This window comes from Monodelphis domestica, chromosome 7, assembly GCF_027887165.1.
Source record: "Monodelphis domestica isolate mMonDom1 chromosome 7, mMonDom1.pri, whole genome shotgun sequence".
NCBI classification, from domain to species: Eukaryota; Metazoa; Chordata; class Mammalia; order Didelphimorphia; family Didelphidae; genus Monodelphis; species Monodelphis domestica.
The window spans coordinates 134,997,931-135,025,634 of record NC_077233.1 but is presented as its reverse complement, the minus strand read 5'-3'; the positions used below and the strand labels follow the sequence as shown (position 1 = coordinate 135,025,634).

Below are 27,704 nucleotides of genomic sequence, written 5' to 3'. Positions count from 1 at the left end.
GAAATAGTAGGGATAAAAGACTTGAACTATCTGGATATCTGATGGATTTCTCTCTTCCTGTCTCTTTCTCTCAAAAGTAGAGAAGTTGATAAACTCATAACTAGCCTTAATGATATTCTATTCCTTTGAAGAAATAATTGATATTGTTAAAGCATTTTAAAGTTAGCAAAGCATTTTACAAGCACTTTTATTTATTAGGCCCACAAAACCTGGTGAATTACTCTAGGTCATATTATCTCCATTTTACTGATGAGGAAAACCAAGTCAAAGAAGATGCAACTTCTCATCTAGCTAGTAAGTTTCAGAGGTGGGATATGAACCCAGGTCTTACTCCAAACACAGATTCTTAATAACCAATGATGAATTGATGAAAGAAGGAATGACTAGAAGTGCTATTTTGAACTCGATTTTAATGGATAATGAAGAACTCATTGCTCAAGTAGAAATGATAGGAACCTTGGGAGGAATTAAATACTGCATCTTAGAGAGGAAGAAAGCTCAGTTAGTTTTTCATTTTGGGAGTCTGAATTTTGGAGTGTTCAGAGAAAAGATATTTAGTATCCCTTGCCTAAAATCCTATGGGCAAAGTTGGCAAAAGAGGAGTGGCAAGTTTCAAAGAATTAAAATTTGAAGCTATAAACATAAATGATTCTAATGAAGAAGAAATAAGGACACTCTAAAATGATTATTATGGTTGCATTCAGAACTCATTGACCATTTTAGATTTTTAAAAGACATTCATAGAAGATGAAAGCAAGGGCAAGTATCAGGATGAATAAAGAAAAGTGGTAGAATCATGTAAAAATAGTATCAAGAGTGCTAAATCTCAGAATGAATGGAACCTAGAGATGAATGCTATACAGGAGTTGTTGTAAAAAAGTGACTTTTAGTTTGATATTTATCAATAGTGTGACGTGGAAGCCAAAAATGCCATTTCAATCAGGCTACATTTCAGAGGCAGAGTATCCAGAACAAGAGAGGAGAAAGACCTCTTATTCTCTGCCCTGATTAGACTAATCTATGTCTGAAAGATTATGTTCACATTTTTCCAGAGCACATTTTGGAAAGGACTTTCACACACTGGAGCCTGGTCAGAGGAGAATATTCAAAGCACTGAAGAAACTACCAGATGAAGACTGGTTAAATGAAATAGAGACGTTTAGTCTAGAGGAGAGCAGTATGCCATATTTCTTTTTCTTTACTTTTTTTAAAACCTTACTTTCTGTCTCAGAATTGATACCAAGTCAGAGAAGTGGAAAGGGCAAGACAACTGAAATTAATTGACTTGACCATGGTTACACAGCAAGAAATGTCCAAGGCCAAGTTTGAAACTAGGACTTTCCATCTTCAGGCCTGGCTCTTGATTATCCACTGAGCCATCAACTTGCCTCAGCATGCTGTTTCAAGAGCAATTATGGAGAATAGAGATTCAGTTAGTTCCTTTTGATCCAGAAGGCAGAATCTAGGTCTAATGGTCAGAAGTTGCAAAGTGGCAGATTTTGTCTCAATATAAGGAAAAATCTATTAGCAATTATAATTTCCCTAAAAGTAGAATGGGATGCCAATGAGGTAGTGAATTATCTATCACTGGAGGTCTTCAAATGGAGACAAGAAGACAACTTGACCAGTATGTTGTAATAGGATTCCTATTTTGATACAGATTGGATTTGATGATTGCTATGACCTCTCCGTGTCTAGAGGACCTCTTCCAACTCTGATACTCTGTTTCTTGTCATATTGCTTCTCCTCTTAGAACTCTTCAGTGGCTCACTATTGCTTATGGAACAAAATCCAAATAGCATTCAAGGACCTCTACAATTTGCTCTTACCTTGTGTTTCCAGACTTATATCACATATTGCACATTAAAGGCAAATTGCCTATGCCCATCATCACATACTTTACCTCCTCTGTTCTTTTCCTCATAACTGCTCTCACCACTTTTGAATGTGCACTTTCCTAACCCATCTTTCACTTTTGAAATTCCATCAATCCTTCAAGCTGCAGCTCAAATGCTATGAAGCCTTTTCAGATTTCTTCCAACTGAAAACATTCTTTTCCCTCTCAGGACTTGACTAGCATTCTTCGCTTTCCATATGTATTTTTCTACTTCGCACCATTTATTTGTATATATACCATCTTTCTTTTCTATCTCCTCCCCCATCCCCAATGCCAGTTTGAAGGCTAGTCCCTTGAGGCCAGAGATCATGTGTATTTCTATTAGTATCGTATAAATAGTACCACGTACATAGAAAATACTTCATATAGATTTGGATTATTTAACATCCTGATGGAGGTTGTAACAAATAGTCAAACAATGAAAAGATATATTGTAAAAGAAGGAACAAGAAGATTCAGTAAGCCCTGTGATGCAGTACCACATCAAATCAACTACTATTTATGTGTCTAGTTTTTTTTTTAATAGGAGAAAAGGTTTGAATTCTGGACTCTACTACTTCCTATCTATGCTATGTTGAACAAATCACTTAATCTTTCTGAGTAACTTCTTTTGTAAGTGGAAATCTCCATCTCCTACAAAATTGGAATATCTGGAGGACAAAGTGGTATAGAAAGCACATCACAAACCCCAAAGTGCTATGCAACTGCCAGCTATTATTATTAAACAATATAACAATACATTATTGAAAAAATAAGGAATTGACTACAATGGAAATTAGTTTATTCCTGAATGTGTTTGCATAAACTGATGACTGCTAGGACCATTCACAGAAAATCATGAATGATAAGATACTCTGTGAGAAAAAGTTTGATTATGGGTTTTTTGTATAAGCAAAGGATTTTTGTGCTTTTGAAATTTTTTTATTGTTTAAAAATACAAGGGCAATGAGCTTATAGTAATGGCTAATGTTGCTCTGAGGGGAGTGGAAATTGATACAGTAAGGAACAATATTTCTTCTCTGACAGTAAACAACTGTCAAATAAACCTCAGAAATGACATTCCAAGAGCATCTGTGGGAAGTTTAGAGATCCGTTAGTCCTGAAAGAGTTATTGGTTTTCTTCAAGCTTCATCTGATGTTTGCTAAAAAATAGATTCCCCCCCCCCCCTTTTGCAACAATCTGGTGGGGAAAATCAAATATGTTAACATCTGCCTAATGTCATCATTTAGAGACTTATAAGTAAACTGACAGTTCTGATGGCAAGCAAATGGATAGCAAAACATTAGATACAGTTAATTCTCAGTTATCTGTATGCACATTATTCATTTTCTGAATTTGCTCTAGCTTATTTCAGCCCTAGATTGGTAAACTCCTCCCCAAATCCAGGGATTCCTCAGACTATCAGCAATTTGATAATGTATTTAAGCATCTCCTTATGGACAAGATGGAGAAATGTTAAAATTATAAATTGGGCAAGATGGAAGTGACTTTAGGGATCATCTGGTGTAACTCTCTCATTTTGCAGCTAAGGAAACAACATGGGAGGTGGAGTGGCTTGGCTTAGCCCTCATGGCTATAAGGAGACCAAGACAAGACTAGAACCTGAATTTCTGACGTGTTTTTAAAAATCCAGTGAATCCAATAAACATGTACTAAGCACCTACAATATGCCAGGCTCTGTCCTTAAAGCTGGGGACTCGATAATAAAAAAGAAGATAGTTCTTGCTCAAGGAGCTTATGATCTAAAAGGGGTGACAATACCCAAAGGCATCAAGAAAGCATGGGGGGGGGAGGAAATAGAGGGATACCAAAGGGTACCTTCCATGGAATATTTTGTTCCATGTTGTTGAAACCAAACAGGACAGCTAATGCAAAGGATAAAGGATCTAGGCAGAGGTTCTCCCTATTTTTTGGTATAAAGAAACTGAAGCTTAGAGATATTAATTGATTTTCATCAGAGTTCACAAAGCTAATAAATTGTGGTGCTATGAGCAGAGCCCAATATTCTGACTCCTAGTTTGGTTTTCTATCCATTACCATCCAATACTAGCCTAAGGAAAAACACAATTAAGAAGATGAATGACATAATACCCTTTATTTTGTTGTTAGTCTGAACCTGTGATTTCCCAAGACCTATATGGAAACTCCCTTCTTAGATGCACAATAGAAACCCATCACAATTCACAATCTTAGAAAGTGGACTGTAGGGCACTGAGGGGTTAAATAAATTGATCCTGGTCATTAAGATAGCATGTATCAGAGACACATGCTTTCCTAATTACAAGGCCAATCCTCTATCCATGATATTAAACTTCCTTTCAAGTAATGCATGCCATAGTCTAATATAAATTCTGGAGGATTAGCCATACCCTGGGGTTCCTTGAATACTGTGGATAATCAAAAGCAAGTTAAATTCCAGGCACAAGATAGTAAAGAGAAATCTAAATCTATAGGAGAAAATTAGCTTAACTGGAAAGAGACTGTGCCCCCCAAAGGCTATAGATGCCTCTGTATCAACTGGCTGTTGGCACTAGTATTCTAATCTGTTTTCCTTTTGATATACTTTGTGACCATGGACAGATCACTTAACCTGTTCAGAATAATTGGCTATTCATTTTCCTAAACTCTAACCAAGTTGTTGCAAGAGAACACCACAGAAAATGTGTTTACTCTGTCTATGAGAAAATTATTTGGTACTAGAACAGCCAGTGCTGACTTGAGAATGCTTACATAAACAGGTTGGAGGATCATGAGTAGAAAGAATGAATAATAAAATTTCTCAGGAGAGCCCCTCAGAAGTCCTTTCCCCTAATTCCTTTGTGGTTGACCAACTTGCCTGCCTTGGTTTATTACTGCTTCATCTCATCATTACTACTGTAATTAGTAACGATAATAAAAGCTTATATCTTTATAGTATGTCACAGTTTCTCAAAGTGCTTTCCATATCTATTATTGCATAAGATCTCATTAAACATCTCTAGGATGTAGGCAGAGGGTCCCCATTTTTGATGTAAAGAAACTGAAGCTTAGAGACATTAAATGACTTTCAGAGTTCACAAGGTTAATAAATTGTGGCTGTAGGAGCAGAGCCCATATTCTGACTCCTAGACTGGTTTTCTGTCCATTACCATTTTGCCATAATGTTCCCTCTCTTATGTGATTAGGGTTAATTTTGATCTTAAAATACTCAATACATTCAGTTGGATTTAGAAGTCAAGGGACCTTGTTTTTACTGAGTTCTCTATTAATTATTGATGTGACCTTGGGCAAGTCATTTCACCTTTATTAGGCCTCAATTTCCTCATCTTTAACTTGAGAAAGTTGGATTAGATAATCTCCAATGTTCCTTCCAGTGCTAATTTTCTCTGTTCTAACCTAGGATCTTTTAGTATTATAATTCCATATTCTAAGCTTTGACATTCTATGTCCTCTTGTAAAATACCCCTAGTTGAATGCTAGTATTCTATGGTTCTATTCATTCTATAGAGAAGGGGATGTAATTTGTCCAAAGTCTTGAAGCTAACTAATAGCACTATGGGGGCAAGAACCAGTGAAAATGGTGCCACTATTAATATGATCCATATAATTTTCAGAGATACTTTTATTGTATAAAGCCATGTACCACTGTAGACTTTAGTATAACATAAAAAGCAAATAGAGAGAAATTCAAAATCAGGATAATTCTAGTCTGTAGTATCTATATCTGCTTATAGAAATATGGCACATTTCTCGCCCCCTCTCCCTCTGAAAGCTGACCAACATTTTGGACTATAGCCAGGTTTGAGGATATGGTACCATCTGTAAGAGATAAATAAATCAAAATATCATCAGTGGATAAGTATGTGCCATCTGCTGCCCCATCAGTTCAACTGGCAAAGGCCTCTGGAGAATTCCAAGGGAGAGTTTGCCAATATCCCTTTTGCCAGTACAAATGCCAGGAGAAAAAGGGAGAAAGTCAGCCTTAAGTGAATCCTGTTTTCTTTTTTCATTGCTTTTTTCTTATACTAGTGAGTTAATTGGACAAGAAATGTGTTGATTTTTGCCTTTGTTAAATAAGCAGCAGATAAACAATCCCTATTTACTACATTTTAAATTTAGAATAATTTTCATATTCATCCCAGCCACCCCCTTCCTTCTCTCCTCCTAAAGAAAACTTTCCTCACTATATCAGATCAAAAGCTTGACAGACTGGTCAATTCTTCATTGTTAAAATGCGTGTGCCAGTTAAAGAGTATTATAACTAAGAACAAGTTGAAATTTTGCTCAAAGTCCTCTAGTTCCAGCTACATCCCCAAACACACCATATTATTATTGACTTTTAATGCCACATTTGACTTTGTACAAGCACTTCTCTGGGTTACAGAACCATAACTATTGCGTTTCCTCTGAACAAATAATGGATCAACAAATTGCTTACCATCTCTGGGAAGAGGGAAGGGAGGGAATCAATTTGGATCTCATAACTTCAGAAAACATGTGGGAAATGGTTATTTCATGTAATTGGTAAAATAAAATATATTAAAAAAAAGAATGATGATCCACTGAACTTCATTCCATTTGATCGAGTGATCCCAGTAATGAGCATATATCCCCAAAAGGTAAAAAACTGAAAATATCTATATATGCTATTATCTTCATTATATCACTTTTATGGCAGTAAAAAATAGAAAGTGGGTGCCGATTAGTAGATAAATTCTAAAACTTTGTGATATATGAAGGTAATGGAATATTCACTGTAAGAAATGGGGAATATACTGCTAGGTTTGTACCTCAAAGAGATAATAAGGAAAAAGACTTGAACAAAAATATTTATAGTCACATTCTTCATGGTGGCAAAAATTGGAAAATGAGGGGGTGTCCATAGATTGGGGAATGGCTGAACAAATTGTGGTATCTGATGGTGATGGAATACTATCGTGCTGAAAGGAATGATGAACTGGAGGAATTCCATGTGAATTGGAACGACCTCCAGGAACTGATGCAGAGTAAAGGGAGAAGAACCAGGAGAACATTGTACACAGAGACTGATACACTGTGGTACAATCGAATGTAACAGACTTTTCTACTAGTAGCAATGCAATGATCCAGGACAATTCTGAGGAACTTATGAGAAAGAATGCTATCCACATTCAGAGAAAGAACTGTGGGAGTAGAAACACAGAAGAAAAACACATGATCAATCACGTGGTTTAATGGGGATATGATTGGAGTTTGATTGGCATGAAAGGATCACTCTATTTCAAATATGAATAACATGGAAATAGGTTTTGAACAATGATATATGTATAACCCAGTGGAATTGCTTGTCGATTCCAGGAGTGGGAAGGGAAGGGGCAAGGAAAGACCATGAATCATGTAACCATGGAAAAATATTCTAAATAAATTAATTAATTTAAAAAAGAAATGGGGAATGTGATGAATCCAAAGAATGTAGGAAAATTTATTTGAATACATATAAAGCAAACTAAACAAAATCAGAAAAAATCAGAAAGATATAATAATATAAAAAGCCATATTAAAAAGCAGCCAAACAGAATGATTGTAATGATCATTTTAGTCCTGGAAAACAAATGTTGTAGCACACTTCCTCCTAGGAGAAAGATGGGGGACTTTGTGGGTTTAATGTCAGATATAACTTTTTTTTTACCTCTATTTTTCTTTATTACAATGAAGAATAAGGGATAGTTTGGATAATTACTGTGGTGTAATAAATGAAAGATACCAGTAAAATATGCAAAAAAATTGGATCAATTCAAAATTTTCTCACTTTATTAGGAATTACTCAGAGCTGACCAACCACAGTTATGTCCATGATAAATAAGTGTTGAAAGGAATTGATGTAATTATCTTTTCCTTTGACTCCTCTTTTTTGTTTATTTTTTTGCCACCATCTTTTTTTTTTTTTTTGGTGAATTAGACTCATAGATGTTTTTAAAAAGAAAGAAAGCACTCCCATGTTAACAGATGAGAAAGTTGAGGCTTAGAAAGGGCATGTGACTCATTTGAGGTGAGCAGCAGGGGATTCAAACCCAAGTCTCACAAGTCTGTGTACATATCCGGATTCTAACCATCATGCAGTATGTTAGAGGCAGGTCTAATATCAGCACTCTTTTAGTTCAGACCTGATGTTAGGATGAAATGATACACCTGCACTTCATTGAACAATTAACAAAAGATTTCCTTTGCCTAACACAGCAAAGATACACTAACTCTTAGTTTCTCTGGATGCAGACTCCCTTGTCTCTGTATGAAAAGGCATCTGGCCAGAAAGATTTGATATTGTGACTAAATGTGGTCTTTAAAAACCTACCAAGTTGATGGGATCCTGACTTTATTTGGATAGAACTTTTTATGCTCTTATGCGACTAGGAAATTGCTAGGGAAGCAGATCCTGCAGCCAATTTCTTTCCTTTTAGAGAAAACTAATCCTTGTTGCAGTAGAGGAGGAGGAGTTGTGGACTTAAGCCATACTGTATGGGAGAAGGAGGCATGGACCTAAACCACCTGGTGGGAAAATGCTGGTAGATATTAGTTCTATCACACTGTGACATCTTCCTAGAGTGGAAAGCAAGCTGAGGGTGAAAGTGACATTGGTCTCCTGCAAATTTCAGAGAAATATTAGAAATTATATAGTTCAAAGCCCCCAAGATAGATGGGAAAAGCAAGGCTTACAGGGAGCAAAGAAAAGAATATTGTCCAAAGTTATATAGCTACTGAGTGACAGCAAAAGCCTGAACTGAGATCCAGACTCCCAGTTCAATTCACTTTCCACTTTACTATATTGCCCTTGCAAACTGGCCATTGTTTTCTACCTTCCATTTGCTCTCTATTCCTTAATCTTATCCTAAGGGTCCTTGACCGTCTCAGAAACACAAGGAGATGGTAGGATCCTGTGGAGTTCTATTCCTGCCCAGCCATAGCAGCTGGGAAAAACCTTCAGGTCCCCTGCTAGGTAGGCAAGCCATCAATTTCTTGGCTGTCTTTATAGTGTGTGTGAAGACTAACTAATTAAATGCTCTAAAGTGCTCAGTAAGGAACTATGTCCATGCTTTTACAAATTTCTTAGGTATGACTAGGAAAGCCAAATTTGATGTGAGTGATTTCTTCCCTTTGTCTTCCTATGAACATACATATGCTTCCTTCCTCCCATCCCCTACAAGCACCTACCAGAAGACACATATCTGTTTCCTGATTGGAGGATGAGACCTAAAGCTATAAACTTCAGAGTAGGATTCCTGGAATCTGTCATGCCTAGTGAACTGGATTGGAGGATAACATGACCCCTTCTGGGTTATATTCCTGGAAGCCTCATTTTCTGTAAAGTGGATGTGCCAGAAACACTTCCCCTTGGTCATAATATTGATGTGCCCACTGACAAGCACCATCTAAAAACTATTGCACAGAAGTGGAATTTGCTTAGCCCTCTCCTGACTTAGTACACTTAGACAGAACAGCAACAGTTCAGGAAGTGCCAGTGGGTAAGGAAGATGTAATTTGCTTTCACATTTTCATCTTTACTAAGAATAATATTAACTATCTATAGAGTATTGTGTAATGTCAAGGTTTGCCTGAAAATGGCATTTAGTTTTCTAAATAAATGAACAGGAATTTGGGAAGGAATTGAATGAAATGTGTTTGTTGTCCTATAGAGAGAATCAATTAGATTCGACAGAGGCATGCAGATTTGGGATCCAGGACGATGCCCTGAAATGTGGCCCTAATTATATGTGTCTTTTTGATCCTTGGAGATTAGAAAGGAGTGTTCACTAGAAGTTATCCTATGGACTGTATCTTCCACAATGTTTGGACTGTCTTGTGTGAACCTGCAATGTGGCGATGTCATCAAGTGAAGACTGGTAGGAGTGTGGTCTACAAAGCAGGGTTTTCAAGTAGATTGGAGCAAACACAGATGTGGTGGTAATGTGTATGGAAAGACAAGTTATGAGTTGCAGTCAGAGTAGGGAGAAAGAAGATTGCCATGTCCATGTTACCACTGAAACCAGTGGTATACTGGTAAATATTTAACAATGAGAGAGAGAGAGAGAGAGAGAGAGAGAGAGAGAGAGAGAGAGATACATGACATGCTTTTAAATTTAATCTGCATTGTTATCATTTTCTCAAACACTTTCTTAAGTCTAGAAATCAATGAAATAATAACTCAAGGCTTGATTTGTAGTGTTTGCCAATTTCTGGGGAGAACACTGAAAACTGAACAATTGAAGTCAATTGGAGCTGGCTTTAACACACCACTTTCTGAAACCCAATATTATACCTGGGCCACAAGGACTCTATATCTGAGATGAGGGTTGTCAGTTTGTTCTGCTTTCCCTCAGGGAGTGCCAAGAAAGACACTCCAGAAGTCAGACAGTAATACATTCTAACTGTCCATCACTAGGAATATGAAATGTGAAAAGGCTTTATCCTCCCAACATTTTGGGGAGTCAGATTGAAAGGCAATTAGATTACTTGGGTATGACTTTGTATATGGGTGTAGAGAATATTTTACTAATTAATTCATTTCCTTTTAATTTATGTTGTTTTATGTATTAATTAAATACCTTTATTTTTGGACAAATATGTCTTTAGAATGGTCCAGTGATACAGTAACATAATAGAGAAAGGGGTTTTGGACTATTAATTTAATAGCTATTATTCTGAAAAAGAATTCTTTATTCTCTTTCTTTATCTATTTTGAGTTAACACTTGGTTAATACTATCTTAAGTACCCCTAATTAATACCTCATCAGACACTAAGAAAAAGTGTTCATAAGTCATTTGTTGAAATGGGTAGCAAATCAATCAGTCAGGAAATTGTGAATCCTTTTGATAAGAGTTTATACCTCCAGAGGATGAGAAGTGGATTCCACAAGACACTGCCTCCCTGGGCAGTGCTAGACAATTTGAAAGCTGTGATTGGCTCCTGTGAAGAGGGGAAGGGACAAGAAGGCACTATAAAAGCCCTGAATTTCTGGGGCTAGAGGTCGACTTCAGAAGTCATCCTTGACAGGTCATTGTCTTCAGCTCGAACTGCCTCTTGGAGGGAAATTGGGTGAGCGAATAGCTGGATTTTCTTTCCTGACTTCTGGAGAGAGATTAATTCTTGTTAAGAGTTAACACGTTGTGCTGGGCTGAGTTGAGCACTGGAGCAATATTTAGTGTGATAAGCTAAATATCTTCTCTACCCTCTTTTTGTATTTCTCAACTTTCACTCTTTCCACTTATTTTGTAAATAAAAACTATTGAAAGTAATTTTGACTTGAGCTGTAATATTTTAAATTGGTGACCACCATATAATTTATAATTTTTATATATTTTAGTCAAACTCTTAATTTTAGTTCCTTACATTTTCTAAAAACAATCATATCCTAGATAGGAGTAGCTAAGAGTTGTGATATAATAACAGAGACACTTCCCACAAATTCTTGAACCTCAACTTCCATATCTAAAAGATGGGAATGCTTAGGTGGTATCAAGTAGTATTTTCAGAACACTTCAAGGTCTTTGAAGGTAATGTTACAGTTGAACATGGTTCAATCTTCAGATCATCTTCTAAGTGGGGATGTGCTAAGTAGATGATATAATACTCTCAGTACCTTCTATTTGAACATTTAGACAAACTAACTCTAGATCCTTTGGCTGAAAGAGAAAATTTAGTAAAACAATCATAGCATGACCTTAATGATTTTAGAGTCCAGATCACACTTAAGCAGAAATCCTCTCCACAATATCCCTAAGTTTTCACCTTGGTACGATTCATCTAGTTTCTACTTAAAGACCTCTGTGGGGTACCTATTATTTCCCAAGGAGGAAGGGTCATTTCACTTTTGGATGGTTCTAATTATTAGGAAGTTTTGGGTTTTTTTTTGTTTTTTTGTTTTTTTTGCAGTGGGGTTTTGGAATAAGTGCCAGACTCCTATTACACTTATATCAAACCCAGATGTGGTTCTTTGTAACTTCCATATATATATTTTCTCTTTCTGCCCCATGGGAGCCACATGAAGTAAGTTTAATCCCTCCTCTACATGAGAGTCCTTTCTTGAGTCTTCATTTCTTGCCTACAAATATCACCCATTATTCTAATCAATTTCATTATAGTAGGTTTTCATATTCCCTCATAGTCCAGGTCACCTTTCTCTCTATATATATTTGAAGGTTAATGATCTTCCTAATGTAGCAGACTTTAGGTTGAAGGTCTCTTTTCACTCAGGAGAGTAGTAAAACTCCGAGGGAGTGTGAACCTTAAAAATTCTCAGACCCTACTTCATAAGGTTAAGATTGTAAACCTTAAAAATTCCCCATTGGGACCATTCCCCATTTGGGCAGTGAAGGTACTAGATCAGGAATGTGAGAACTCTACTTAGATCAGGAATGTGAGACCTCTACTCCACTCCTACTTAAGCCTGCTTTAGGGGAAGAAACTCCTTGCTGAACAATGAAAGATACTTAAACTCATAGTAGGACAAAAATTCTTTAAGCCATGCCTATTTTTGGATATAATACAAAAGGGTGCTAAGTACCTACAAAGGTCAGGCAACTTGTGAACTTACAAGGAACAAAGAGGTGAAAACTTACTCAGAGATTCTAGTCTACTCAGGCGTGAATTACTCAAAAGATTAGTCTACTCAGGTGTGAACTAAGAATGGTCTGTCCTTTGAAAAACGTCTACTGTGATTGGTAGATGGGAGAACTTAGGGGAGGTGACATAGGAGAAAATTCCCTATATAAGGAGATGACAGTCTCCTAAGACAGAAGAGTCTCTAAGGAGGCTGTTGGGAGAGAGCTCTGGAAACAGGCTCTTGGGACAGTCTCTTGAGGACAGTCAGAAGAATCTCTCTGGAGAAGGATGGCTGGCTGAACTGATGTCTATATTCTTGCTTGGACAGATCTTGTGGTGAGTGATTAAGGACTGACTGATCTCTCTCTCTTAAGACTCAGGTCTAGGCCATGTTGGCTTAAGGCCCTTCATACTTATTCCTTTCTTACTCTTTCTCTTTTTCTTTAATTCCACATTTGTATTAATTAAAATCTCTATAAAACCCAGTTGACTTGGGTATATTTCATAATTGGGAATATTTCCCTGGCAACCACCTTATATAGTGATTTAAAAACAAGACACTGTAGTGAAAACATATTTTCTGCAGTCACAATTTACTCATCCATTCTTTTATCTACTATAATTTATATCATCCACTATTTTAATCACTTACAGTTTATGGCCTCAACCATTTTAATTATTACAGTTTATGGCGACATATGTAGAACAAAATACCAATAGTAGGGATGGTAGATGAGTTGGGGGCTGAAGGGAGTCTTTAATCTTTGAAAATCTTCACATATTAGTAAGCTGATGAAAAGGAAAATAGTCATAGGGGAGCAACAAGTGTACATTGAAAAAAAGAAACTCAAACTGGGATTTAGACAGTTCCCATGAAAGCAACCCCCTTATCCTTTTGTTGTTTGCTCCCAGGGACTTCTCTAACCTGTTTAAAAAAATTGAATGCAGTCTATTAAAAAAAAACAAAAATTGTCTTAGAATAAATACTATGTATTGGTTCAAGCTAGAAGAGTGGTAAGGGCTAGGCAGTGGAGGTTAAGAGACTTGCCCAGGGTCATACAACTAGGAAGTACCTGAGGCCAGACTTGAACCCAGACCTCCCATCTCTAGACCTAGCTCTGAATCTATGGAGCCACCTAACTGCCCATGCTATTAATTTTTGTTAATACAAATCAACTTTGAGCTGGCCAATGAATGTAATCAAAGGGTGATCAAAACATTTATTATCTCCCTAGGGAGAAATCATCACTCTGGTGCTTCTCTCACCCAGAGAGCCTCTTGCTAAATGCTGGACTCATTTTCTTTTTTTCAGGCTACCCTCCCTCCTCCAATTTGTCATCCTTTCAGATATAACAAGAGTTAATAGCCACTAATTTATTTACATAACAATTGGAGCAAATCATATAGAGGGAAAGAACCGAGGAAGAGAGGAGAGGAATATTCTGAAAGCACAGAGAGGCAATGCAAGATACTCTTGATTAAAACATAGAACTGGCTACCCAAACTCCTTCCTTTCCTGGAGAGAGGTAATGGTATTTGCTTCCTTCTCTGTCTCAGAGGACTGAGAGAAGGGTATTATCTATAAGAAGCAGCTATACTACCTAACCAATTCTTATCTCATTAGTGAAGTAAACACTCTCATCCACAGCTCATCATAATCTTTTTGAAGGAAAGAGCTTGGGGATAGGGGAAGCCTAATTGCCTGGCATCTCCCCACATGGCACCAAGATGGAGTATACCACACAATCTCTAAAACTACTTCCTCCATCTTCTCTAACAGTCACTAACAGCAACCTGTCATAGAATTATTATAAGCTTCTACCAAGAGACCAATTTATCCAAAATTTAGATACAGAAGACCAGGAGGCAAGGCTAATTTCCATTCCTCTCCATCTTCTATGATCCAGAGAACACTAAAATATCATACTTAGAATTGAATACAATATTTCAGATAACGATGCAACAAGGTAGAGAGTCAGAACTAGAAAATCGGTGAATCACATTTTCCCCAAATTTGAAAAGGTATCTGATCTGACATATTGAAATTGTTGATAGAGGCTAAGCTAAGCTAAGGGCATAAGTCTTCCCTGTTCCCACAGAAAGTATTGTCATATCCGTTGTATAGCCTTGGGGAAATTATTTTGCTTTTCAGGCCTTTAATTCCTTACTTATAAGATGCAGTTGTATAGGATGAACTCTAATGTCCAATATCTCTAACCCATGGTATAGCTATGAATTGTTAGAGGATTGGAGAATACAAGGATGAATGACACAGTGGATATCTTTTCTTTGCTGTAATTTCCTTTGTTTTCTCTCAACCTAACTCATGTCCCTTACGTGTATGAGCCCACCAAACAAGTCCACCAAATGGATTAGAACAGGCAGGATACATAGTCACGGGTATTATAGAAGTGAAAAACAATGCCAGGACAGAATCAGTGCCAAGCAGGCCTGGGAAGATGTATGTAGTTGGGAGTGGAACATGAATTTGTTTGGGTTAAGGGAAGTGTAGTGTTAGGCTGGATGAGCACTAGAGTGAGAAAGTAGAAGTGGGATGTGGAGAACTATTCCTGCTTCACTCAATTTCAGAAACTTAATTAGAATCATTCTGTGACTCAGAAGCTGCCAAGACAGCATGAGGACAAGTTCCTGAACCTAGGGAATGCGTATGCATTAACCTTCTTGTGTGGAATTGGGGGCAGTAAGTTTCAGTGTGACTTGGCATTGAAGGAAAAAACATGGCAAGGATGCAACTCTGGGTATGCTAGTCACTACATAATGTAGAGAAACCAATTTTAACCCAATTCACTCTATGTGCCAAGTGAAGGATTTCCTAATCTATTTCATGGAGAGACAATATGGAGTGTTTGAAAAGGTGTTTTACTTGGAATCAAAATACTTGGGTTATATCTAACCCATATTAGCTCTTTGATTGTGAATCAGCACAACCTCTCAATCTCAGCTTCCACATTTGTAAGATGAAAATACTTGCAACTTACTATACCTCTCAAAGTTGTTGTGCAGAAAGCCCTTTGTAGTTCTTGAGTGGTACCAAAATATGAGTTGCTATTATGCTGCTCCTGCTGGTGATGATAGGAGGAAAGGGAAAGAGGTTGTGAAAGGAAAAAAAGAAAGAAAAGAATGTTGGGGTAAGAGAAAGAAAATGAGAAGAAAGGTAGATGTGATAAGGAGAAGAAAGGCAGAATGGGACAGAAGAGAGCAGGGAATGGTAAAAAATGGAACAATAAATTCCAGAGGAGAGAACATGGGTTGGTGAATTGAGATATCACTCCTCAAAAGTGACTGAATGGGTTTGAGATTATGGTTCTTGCCACCGGCTATTGTGAGTCCTTGGGAATGGAGCAAATCATCACCGAGAAGAACAGGACACAACCCAATTCCAAGAGGATATTAGAGAAATGAAGGAGTCAGTGGAAAAAAAAGTGACCCAGAGTTAGGATAGATAGCAATCATGTCTATATGGAGTAGTCATTTATGTTACTCAAGTCAATCAATTAATTGGTCAATGAAATTAAACAATCACTTATTAAGCACTTTCTTTGTGTTAGGCACTGTTAGATGCTGTGGATACAAAACAAAAAGATGTGATTCTTGATCTTAAGAAGCTTCTGTTCTATTGGGGGAAACGATATGTATATGGATAAGCAGATAGAATCTCATTATACACAAAGTAACATGAAAAGTAATAGATTTTGTGGAGAGGGAAGCATTAGCAGCTGTGGGATCTGAGAAAGGCTTCAGGTAGGAGGTGTTGCTCAAGCTGAACTTTGAATGAATTCTAGGAGATAGAGGGAATGCATTCCAGGAAGGGGGGCCAGCCTGTGCAAAGACATGGAGATGAGAGATAGAATATTATGTATAAAGGACAACAGGGATGCTGATTTGACTAGAATGTAGAATACAAAGGAAAGTGATGTATAATAAGTATGAAAAGGTAGTCTGGAAGCATATTATGAAAGGTTTTAAATGGCAAAGAATTTTTATTTGATCTCAGAGGGAATGGAGTGGGGAGCATCAGACTTTTTTTTTTTAAAGCAGAAGAGTAACATAGTCAGACCTGTGTTTTAGGAGTACCATTTTGGAAGCTAAATGGAGTATGGCTTGTCAAGGCCAGAGATTTCAGAGATTTTAGGAAGAAAATTCAATTAGGAGGCTATTGTAATAGTACAGGAAAAGGGTAATGAGTTTTTAAACTAGGGTGGTGAACCATGTGAAGGGGAAATAGGGAATGAATAAGAGAGAGATTATGGAGATAGAATCAATCAGACATGGCAATCAATTGGATATGAGTAGTGAGAAAGAATGAAGAGGAGGGAATGACTCTGAGATTGTGAACCTGGGTGACTAGAAGATTGGAGATACCCATAACAGGAAAGTTAGAGGAAGAAATGTAGTTTGGGAGAGAGAAGAATTATGAAAATGTAGAAAAAAGAGGGTATCAGGATCAACTGTAAAAAGCCAAAGAGAGGGCAAGAAAGAAAAGGATTGTGAAATGGTCATTAAATTTGATGAAAAGTAAAGGATTAACTGAAAAATATTTTACTTTATAACTTTAAATAACTTATTTACATGTAAATAGTTTAAAAATCAGTTGACTATTGATATTTAATAAAATATTTGCTAAAATAAAAATATAAATCTTTCATAACTGGCTATCAAATACTTAATATGGGCTGATCAGTGCACAAAACAATGAGATTATTATTTCTCCTGATCTGGACATTGTAGTTCTATGAATGCATCCCAAGACAATATTAACTTTTTTTTTTATAACTGCCTCATACTATTAAGCCTACCATGAACTAAAAAATCTTGTCTTTTTTAAAAATGTGGAATACTAGACTAGATTTCTCCTATATTTGCTCATTTGTTTTTTAGGTCAAATGTAAAACTTTACATTTATTATTATTACATTTCACCTTGTTCATCAATATTTTGGTTTATTGTTCCAGCCTATCTGAGTTTTTTTTTTTTTGGATACCTGTTCTCATCTAACATATTAACATTCCTCTCAACTTTTCATTATCCACAGATTTACTAAGAATTCCATCCCTTTGTCTAAGTCATTGATAAAATGAAGAACTGTAAGCTGCAAGGGACAAAGTCTTTTAACACACCACCAGCACTAGGTTGACACTGATTCATTAATTAGTCTCTGGATACAGTCATTAAACCAGCTATATCCACTTAACCTGAATTTTTATTCAGTCTACATTTTCCCAACTTGTCTACAAAGATATTATGAGAAACTTTGCAAATGGCTCGTTGAAATCAAGCTATACTGTGTCTACAACATCCACTTGATTTGCCATTTTAGAAATGCTCTTTAAAAAGTACATGAAATTAGTCTGTCGTCACTATCTTGGTAGACCCATCCTGACTGTTAATTTTTCTAAGTGTTTATAAACCACCTGTTCAGTTTGTTGTGGAATCTTGCTGAGGATGGACATCAAATTCAATGGTTTACAGTTTCTGGAATCTACCTTTTCTCTTACTATCTCCATGTTCTTGTACTTTTTTTAACCTTGTTGATTCTTCTAAGATCAGTAACAAAGGTTTGGGAAACACATGCAAATTATTTAATACTTTTGAGAATGTGTGATATAGTGGAAGGAGTAAATAGGTTCAAATCCTCCATGTGATACTAGCTAAAAAACTATAGGAGAATCACTAAAGCCCTCGATGGACCTTCATTTCTTCATCTGTAAGATAAAAATACTTGTAATATAGTGTTCTTGTTGGATTCAAATGAGATAATATACATAAAGTGCTTTGCAGATTTGAATGTGCTGCACATATTATTATTATTATTTATTATTTATTATACATTATATATACTATATATACATTAATTATTACTACTCTGCCATAATTTGTCTTGTCCTGGATATTTGAACTCAATTATAAGTCATCATCTCTGCTCTTTTAATTTACTTTGAAGATGAAAGCTCTAAAAAGGAGTCAGCTTTCTTTAAAAAAAACAACAACAATCAATATTTAGTTATTCAGTATTTCTTGGTTTCATAGTCTTGATAACTGAGCTCTTTTTCTCACAAATGGCATTCCTTCTCCCATTCCTGTACTTTTTCACTGACTGAACTCCCTGCCTAGAACATACTCTCTTCTCACCTTCACCTTATTGAATCCCTCACTTCCTTTAAGGTATCACTCAAGTTTTACTTTAAAAAAAATCTTTCTTTAATTTTTAAAATTATACATAGAAATTTTTTTTGACAATCGTTTTCTGATATTTTGCAATTTAGATTCTCTCCCTCCCTTCCTCATCTCAAGGCAATAAATAGTGTGATATAGGTTATACTAGTGTTTTCATGTAACACATATTTCTCTATTACCCATGCTGTGACAGAAAACACATCACTCATACAATTAAAAAAAACTCATGAAGGAAATGAAGTGAAAGATGGTGTCCTTTGATCTGCAGTCCAACAGTTCCTTCTCTGGCTCTGGATAGGATTTTTTATCAAGTGTCCCTTGGGATTATCAGCCCTTTCTTCATTTTTTTTCATTAATTTCCTTGATAACTCTTGACATTTTATTCATCCAGATACATTTTATTATTTTTATTATTACTATTTTTCTAGTTCTAGGAAATAAATTTTGGAATGTAGGAAATGGTACTGTAATAGGTAAATTAATTTAGTAGGATTTATAATTTTTTTAATATTGGCTTGGCCTATCCACGAGCAGTTAATATTTTTCTAATTGTTTAAGTCTGTCTTTATTTGTATGAAAAATATTTTGTAATTGTGTTCATATCCTTGCTGGGTTTATTTTGTCAAACATGTCCCTAGGTAATTTATATTATCTACAGATATTTCTATCTCTTGCTATTGGACTTTGTTGGTGGTAAATAGAAATGCAGATGATTTATGTGAGTTTATTTTGTATCCTGCAACTTTGCTAAAGTTGTTTTTTTGGTTGATTCTCTGGAGTTCTCTATGTATACCATCATATTACATGCAGAGTGATAGTTTTGTTTTCTCATTCTAATTCCTTCAATTTCCTTTTCTGTTTTTTATTGCTATAGAGGGCATTCCTAGTACAGCATTAAATAGTAGGCGTCCTTGCTTCACTCCTGATCTTATTGAGAAGGATTCTAGTTTACCCCCATTATAGATAATGCTTGCTGATGGTTTAGATTCTGTTTATCACTTTAAGGAATGTTCCTTTTATTACATTTTCTAATTTTTAAAATAAGGAATGGATATTGTATTTTGGCAACAAACATCACCTTTTATATGAAGCCTTTCCTGACCCCCCAAATAATAAGTGCTCCCCCCATTTTGTATTAAACTACTTGCATTTATTTTTTATGTATTCTGTATTTACTTACATGTGGTCTCCCTGATAGAATATAAACTCCTTGAGATAGAGATGATTTCTTCTTTTTATCTTTGTATCCCTAGCACCTAGCATATCACGTAGCACACAGTAGGCCCTCAATAAGTGTTGGTTTGATGATTGATATTGTATTTGAATTTGAAGATATTCTTTTTCAGCAGGCATTTAGTTGGCAGAGTGGATAGAGTGCTAGACATGGAGTTAGTAAGATGAGTGAAAATTTGGTGTCAGACACATATTAGCTCTGCGACCCTGGGCAAGTCATTTAACCTTTGTCTTCTTCAGTTTTCTCAGATGTAATAACAACACTTACCTCCCAGGCTTTTGGTGAGGATTAAATAAGACATAGTGCCTTGTGCAAGGTGAGCACTATATAAATGCTAGCTATTATTATCAGTTATTATTAAAAGACAAAAAATAATGTGAAGAGGAGTGTAAGACAAAGTTGGAAGGTTGGATGTGAGCCAGATTGGGGGACAGGGTTTGAATGTCAGATTAAACATCTTCCTTGAAAAGGGTGCTTAGGCTAGAGAAAGCAGAATGTACTACATGGGGATGGGATTTAAAAGAAGTCATTTAGGCAAAAGTCCAAAATCACAGTCTGGGAAGACATAAAAACTTGCAACTGCCTTTTGTGGTTCTGAAATCAATCTTTTTCTTTCCAAAGGTGAAACATGCCGGAGTTTCATTGACCTGGCTCCAGCATCAGAGAAAGGTAAGCAGTATCTGAGTCCTTCTTTCCAAAACTAGCCCTTCAGTACTCTTGGGGTGGGGGGAGGCTTTCTGAGTAAGTCTCTTTATACATCTTTATTCTTCCATTTCTTATTGTCTCCAAGGTTGTCTTGTCACTCCTCAGGGGACCTGTCAGAATTGTTAACATCACATTCCCCATTTCAATGAGCTCTAGGTTCTGATTAGTCTCATACCGACCCAGCACAGCCGTGTTGCGTATCTTGGTATTTCTGACCTTTTATCTTTCTGTCTGAAACTTCAGGGATAATTGGCATGGCCTGTTACCTTGTCGAAAGGTAGACAAAGATAGAGGGTGTTTGCCACTGATTGGTCATCTGTAACATTCACATTTCAAAGTCACCTTCTCTGGGTGAAAGTTAGTCATGCAACTTGGGCCTTGTTGAGAAAGGAAGTCTTCCAGTAAGACTGAAATGGCAGAGGAAGACCTGAGTTCAGGTGGGTGAGAGATGTGTATCTTCTGGTGCCTTTGTTTATAATTTTTGTAGTTAATGAGGTAATTTTCTAAGCTAAGGAGTTAAGGATGGATCACGGTTGAAGAAACCTTTAGGTGATGAATGTTGAAATATTTCTTTAGTCTCAATTTGTCTGTTGTTCTGATCCTCTTTAATTTCTAGACTTGGAATTTGAGACCCTTAGAATTAGGTCATAGGAAAGGTATTAGATCACAGGCATATTTTTCACCAGACTCCTCATTTTATAGATGAGGAAATCTAGAAGGGATTTAAGTGACTTGTCTAATGCCTCAAAGTTAGTGTTTGGGAGACCTGGAAATCCAACCTCATTTCTTGGACACCAAGTCTAGCTCTCTTTTCACAGACTGCCTTCCAGTCATTTAATTCAGTTCTGTTAAACAAGCATTTTATCACAGCGTTAAAGCAAGTCATAGAAGCAAAAAGGAAACAATTTCTGTCCACAAGGAGTTTACACTTGACTTGGGATGAGGGGAAAGGTGATGGAAACATGTATACAGATGAATATGAAATACATCCAAAGTCAATACATAGTGATTTCAAAGATTTGGAGGGAGAGCACCAGTAAGGGAAGGACCAGGAAAGGAAACCCTGGAGCTAAGCCTTGAAGATTCCAAGAGGTGGAGATAAGAAGGGAGGACAATGCAACCAAACAGCAAAGTCTTTATGCAGCATCCATATGTACCCTGTACTTATGCTAGCTGCTAGGGACATAAGGGACTCCCCTCATCCCCCAGATAATCTTTCACTTCAAGGAGCTTAGATTACAGACACAGGGAGCAGCCTGTGCAAAGTCACTGAGATGAGAGGTGGAATGGTTCATGCAGGAAACAAGAAGTAGGCCAGTTTGGCTGAAATGGAGAATTATGAGGTTGCGTCATGAAGCTGATTTAAAAAGATAGGCTGAGTCCAGAATGTGAAGGGCTTCAAATGCCAAACTTCTCAAATTTTATCCTAGAGGCAATAGGGAGTCAGTGATATTTATGAGCAGACCTGTGCCGTAGGAATATCAAGTTGGCAAATCTTTGGAGGACAGATTTGAAACTGGCCTTGTTGCCATCCTTTACATACAATGTTATATTCTCTGCCTCCACATCTTTGAAGAGGCCATCCCCCACATTCAGAACACTTCCTTCCTCATCACTGCCTTTTAGAATCTCTCGTTTCCATTTCAGATCATCATTTCCAGTGTTAATTCCTTTAAGAAGCCTTGTGATATTCCCCTCTGCTGCCACCCAAATACTATGTATTTATTGAATTTGTCTATATCCTTATGCATTATACTTATGTGTGGATATACTGTATATCTCTAGTATAAGCATATTCCTCGAGGGCAGAAACTACCTTCTGCCTTCATATACTCAGGCCATGGCATGATGCCTGGCACATTAGAAGCACTGAATAAATGGTCAAATGAGAAAGGAGACCAATGTAAGAATTAAAAATAGTTTGGTTAGATTAAGAGTTATAAAAAGTTATTTTGGTCGCCATTTATAAAAATTAACTCTTAAGTCATGAGGCTGTTAGTAGCTTTCATAGTTTTATTACAGCAAAATAGAGAGAGTAAAGAGAGGGAAATATAGGAAGGAGGTAGAAAACATTGCCTAGCTTAATACTCTATAATTGCTGACCTGGGGGAATCCAACTCAACTCTGACAAAAGCTCCCTCAGGTCCCAATCTCCAACCAGGAGTCATGGTAGTCTCTTCAGCAAGAGTCTTACCAGCACAGAATCCCCAAATGCAGAATCTCCAATGCAGAATGAAAGCCAAAGCAGAGACACCAATGCAACAGAATCCCTCCAATGCAGAAATTCCTGTTCAGTTGGCTGGTCTCATCTTTTATAACTCCTTTCCCATGTCACTACCTGTTTTTCTGGTTTCTACTTCCTTTCACTGTGGGCTGGCCTAGCACATCTCAGGAACCAATCATAGTTTCTTAATTTGCCTGGCACTGTCCAGGTGGGGCAGTACTTGTAGGATCCACTTCCAGTCTTTGAGAGTGTGAACTTCCTTTTCTAGTAAAAGGCTCTTCAAGTGTTTGACTAACTAAGTATGAAAGGAGTGTCACCCCAAGTTCTTGTCTGATTAAACTAAAATAAACAAAGGAGGATAATTCCATTTACACATCAATTAGGAGGTTATTTCAATAAACCAGGCAAGAAGTGTTGAGGGCCTGACATAGGATGGTGACCAGTGTTGTGTAGAGAGAAATAGAATGGACTCATTCATTCATTCAACATTTCTGTATCTACTCTGTGCAGAGGAATGTGTCAGTCTCTAGGGAGAATGCAATCAGAGGCATTCCACCATCATTGAGCTAACAATTTAGCTGGGTAATTAAATGCAGACACAGATAACTATTAATACAAAGTATTATTCATTTGTACATTTAACAATCATTTATGAAGCACCTACTATGTGCAGAGTACTAAGCTGAGCACTTGGAGAGAAATCATATTTAGCCAAAGCCATCCTCATGTTCATGGAGCTGGCACTTTAGTTTGGGTGTAAGACACCAATACAGAAAATGAATATTCAGCATTATGTGTCAAGGGCATTAAAGCACTGTAAAAATACTGGAAGTCAGTAGTAGAAGTCAAGGGAGAAGGTTGTCATCAAGAAGTGGGATCAGGAGATCCTAGGGAAGACTTTGTGGAGGCAATAGCATTCTTGTTGGGCTTTCAGGAGATAAAGAGAGTGAGGAAGAGTGGTGAAGGAATAGAAGAGATGATGATGGAAGGCATAAGCAGCATAAGAGTACCCAGAATTTTCAGTATGCACAAGGTACAGATATCCCTTTCATATCATAACTTTTTTATTGTGGTTTTAATATAGCATGGATTGGCATAAGAAATTAATGGAATTTGGGGGCAGTTTTTTGGAAGCAGCAGATGACTTGTGAAGATCAGCAGACAACATAGAAAAAGTTTAGAAACTCATATATATGGTATTGTATAACATCAACATTTTAATGTTAATGACACACACACACATATATATATATACATATATATATATAATTTCTTTTTTAAAGTTAAATTCAGAAATGTTAAAATTTGTAAAAAGAATGCAAAAGCCAAAAAATTTTACCTAAATTTTCCATATCAGTGGATAGGGGTCCCTAACTCCCATAATGTGGAAGGAATACCTATAGTTTAATTCCACTGAAGTATAGAGAATGTGTGTAGGAAGGAAATAGGAGAGAAGACTGGAAGTGTAGTGTAGTTCCAGGTCTTAAATACCAGGCAAAAGAGTTTAAAGTGTACTTAGTAGGCAATGGAGAGCCACTGAAGAATTGGGAGCAGAGGAATGATGTGACCAGACCTGTATACGTGTATGTATAAAAACACTTCTATTAGCATTATGATGGATGAGTTGGGAGAAGGAATAGGAAAGAGAGGAAGGATATGATAGATCATGGAAAAGTATAATCGCCAGGGCTTGGGAACTGATTGGATCTGAGAACTGAGGGAAAAAATGGCATGTAAGAGAATACACAAGTTTAAAAAATGGAAGACTTGGTGGTGCCACAGTCAGAGTTGTTAGAAGGAGCAACAGGTTTAACAATAATAAGATCAGCTTTGGACATGCCAAGTTTGAAACATCCATGTGACATCAACACCAACTACTTTGTAAAAGGGGTGGCTTTTCTTAAGGCTCCTGTGAAACTGAGGGTCTCCAAGGTCTGCTCCTCATTGCTAGTGCTCTCAGAGATCTAGTGCATTTTAGAACTCTTGCTCCTAAAAATACTTGACCTAAGAAAAGGTTTTAAGAGTCCTAGGTTATGTTCTGGACTTGTAGTCTCCAGAACCTTGATGTCTTCCCTCAGCTGTTCTAGAGTCTGTCAGTGCTGTTCCAAACCTAGGCAGAAAAATGTATGCTTATGTACACCCAGATACACACACACACACACACACACACACACACACACACACACACACACACACACTTACGGGTGTGTATAGTATAATATAGTATAGTAGTTAGGTGGCACAGTGGATAGAATTGCTATGTCTAGAGTCAGAAGATTCACCTTCCTGAGTTCAAATCTAGTCTCAGACACTTACTAGCCATGTGGTCTTAAGCAAATCACTTAACCCCATTTGCCTCAGTTTCCTCATCTGGAAAATGAGCTGGAGAAAGAAATGGCAAACCACTCCAATATTTTTGCCAAGAAAACTGCAAATGAGGTCATGAAGAATTAGACATGACTGAAAAACAACTGAACAAAAAAGTACACATACATATATGTCTGCCCTCAGAAATAGGAACTGTCCATTACTATTCCCCTGCCAAGGGAAAAAAAAAGGGATTCTGAGAAAGAGAAGTTTGTCTTGATTTTTTCCAGGCCTTGCAATTTGAATTTTAGGACGTAATAATAATGCCTAAATCCTTTAATCCATGGATTTAAGCAATTTATAAGGAGTTTTATGTAGTTAAGATAGATCTGAGTTTGAATTTCTGGGTTTTGCACCAATTTGCTCAATGACACAGAAGAACTGCTTTATAACTCATGATAATATTAACTGAGCCATGCCGCTTTACGATTTGGAAAGCTCTTCAAGTATCTTATCTCCTTTGATCTTCTTAATAAACAATCTTGTTGAGTAAGTGTTAAAGATATTAGTAGACCCTTTCTACTGATGAAGAAACAGCAGTCTATCAACAAGCGATTGTTTGGTGCCTACTTTGTGTCAGGCACTGAGGATACACAGAAAGTCGAAAACCCTAGAAGTTAAGATTCCTGGGGTCATATAGCTAGTACAGGAGCTGAATTTGTTCCTAGGTTTTCCTGACTTCAAGTCCAAGGCTTCATCCACATCCCCTTCCCTTTCCTTAACATTTGTCTCAATTTCGGTGACAAATAGAAATGAGACTTACCCTAAGGGAATGAAAGTTTCTGGCACCTGCGCTCATCTCCTCCATGGTCACTAGATCTCACTCAGCAGAGCCCAACAGCTGCTAGTCTCGGCATGAAAAATACAGGCAGCAGATGTGGGATGCTGATGCTTATTGTTCATCACAGGTGTTAGGCTGGAAAAGATCTAGAGGCCAGATAATCTAACTCCTTCATACAGTAGGGAAACTGAGATCTCGATAGGAAAAATGATTTTTCTGAGGCTGCACAACTATAGCATTGTTGTGTGAGGCACGTGTGGCTCTGTATATGGTAACCTCAGGACTAGCTGATCAGTTTCTTTAGAAATAAAGTGCAGATAGACTTGTGAAGAAATAAATACTCTTGAGGTTCCTTGGAGTAGTGCAGAAAGGTGCAGTCCTTAGAATATAGCCAACAGGTTCTTTTTTAGAAATCCTTTAAAAAATTAACCATTACCTTCTGTCTTAGAATCATTTCTGTGTATTAGTTCTAAGACAGAAGAAAAGTAAGAACTAGGCAATGGGGGTTAAATGGAGGTTAAATAGCTTGCTCAGGATCACATAGCTAGGAAGTGTCTAAGACAAGATGTGAACTTAAGTACTTCTAATTCCAGGCCTCATTCTCTATCCACTTAGCCACCTCACTGCCCCAGTAGCAGATAGTTTTTTTTTTAAACTCTTACCCTCCATCTTAGAATTGATACTGTTTATTGGTTCCAAGGCAGAAGAGTAGTATGGATTAAGCAATGGAGGTTAAGCAACTTGCCCAGGGCCACACAACTAGGAAGTGACTTGCCCAGGGCCACACAACTAGGAAGTGTCTGAGGTCAGATTTGAACACAAGCCCATTCATTTCTAGGACTGGCTCTCGAACCACTGAGGCATCTGGTTCTCTCCCTCATCTCCTTCCTGTAGCAGACTCTTAATAGCTCATTGACTTTGATGGTCTCTTTGGTTTTCACAAAGTCCATGGGTATAAGTTGTCTTAGAATTCAATGTAATTTATCATGCACCTACTTTGTGTCAGATACTGTTCTAGGCACAGGGGGAGGCAAATACAAAACCATTTTTCCTCTCAGGAAATTTACATTCTACTTGGAGAAACAGCATTTACATAGATTATATATAGGACATATACATATATATATATATGTATATATATATATATATATATAGCATAAATACAAAATCATTCATGGAGGTGGGAAGGGACATGAACACTAACTACTAAAGGCATAGGCAACATAGCAAATCAGAAGGGCTGCCTATATTGTTCTTGAAAGTAATCTATGGGAGCACAGAATGGTTTACCTGGCAGATCTTTGGAGAAGGGAAGAATTAATGACCAAACAATAGATAAGGAATATTATAAGATATAAAATCAATAATTTTGATTATATTCAATTAAAAAGCTTTTGTATAAACAAAACTAATATAACCAATATTAGAAGGGAAATAGCAAATTGGGAAAAATTTTTATAACAAATGTTATAAAGGTCTAATTTCTCAAATTTATTAGAATATGAGCCATTCCACAATTGACAAGTCATCAAAGGATATGAATAAGCAATTTTCAAATGAAGAAATCAAAGCCATCAATAATCATATGAAAAAAATGTTCTAAATCACTCTTGACTGGAGAAATGCAAATTAAAACAATGTAGAGGTGCCACGTCACACCTAGCAGATTGGCTAATATGACAGCAAAGGAAAGAAATGTTGGAGGGGATGTGGCAAAATTGGGACACTAATGCACTGGTGGAGTT

At 36.9% G+C, this 27,704-nt stretch overlaps 1 protein-coding gene across 3 annotated transcripts in view; it reads left to right on the top strand.

The window, feature by feature from the left end:
* The window catches only part of GSG1L (GSG1 like), a 406,917-nt gene that overhangs the window by 66,225 nt on the left and 312,988 nt on the right, over positions 1-27,704 (top strand). For all 3 annotated transcript variants that reach the window (XR_008913531.1, XM_056805507.1, XM_056805506.1), the window contains exon 2: positions 20,504-20,551. Coding sequence is in view for 2 of the 3 variants with exons in the window: in XM_056805507.1 (XP_056661485.1) it covers positions 20,504-20,551 (48 nt within the window). In the remaining variant the exon portion in view is untranslated. The remainder of the gene's footprint in view (positions 1-20,503; positions 20,552-27,704) is intronic.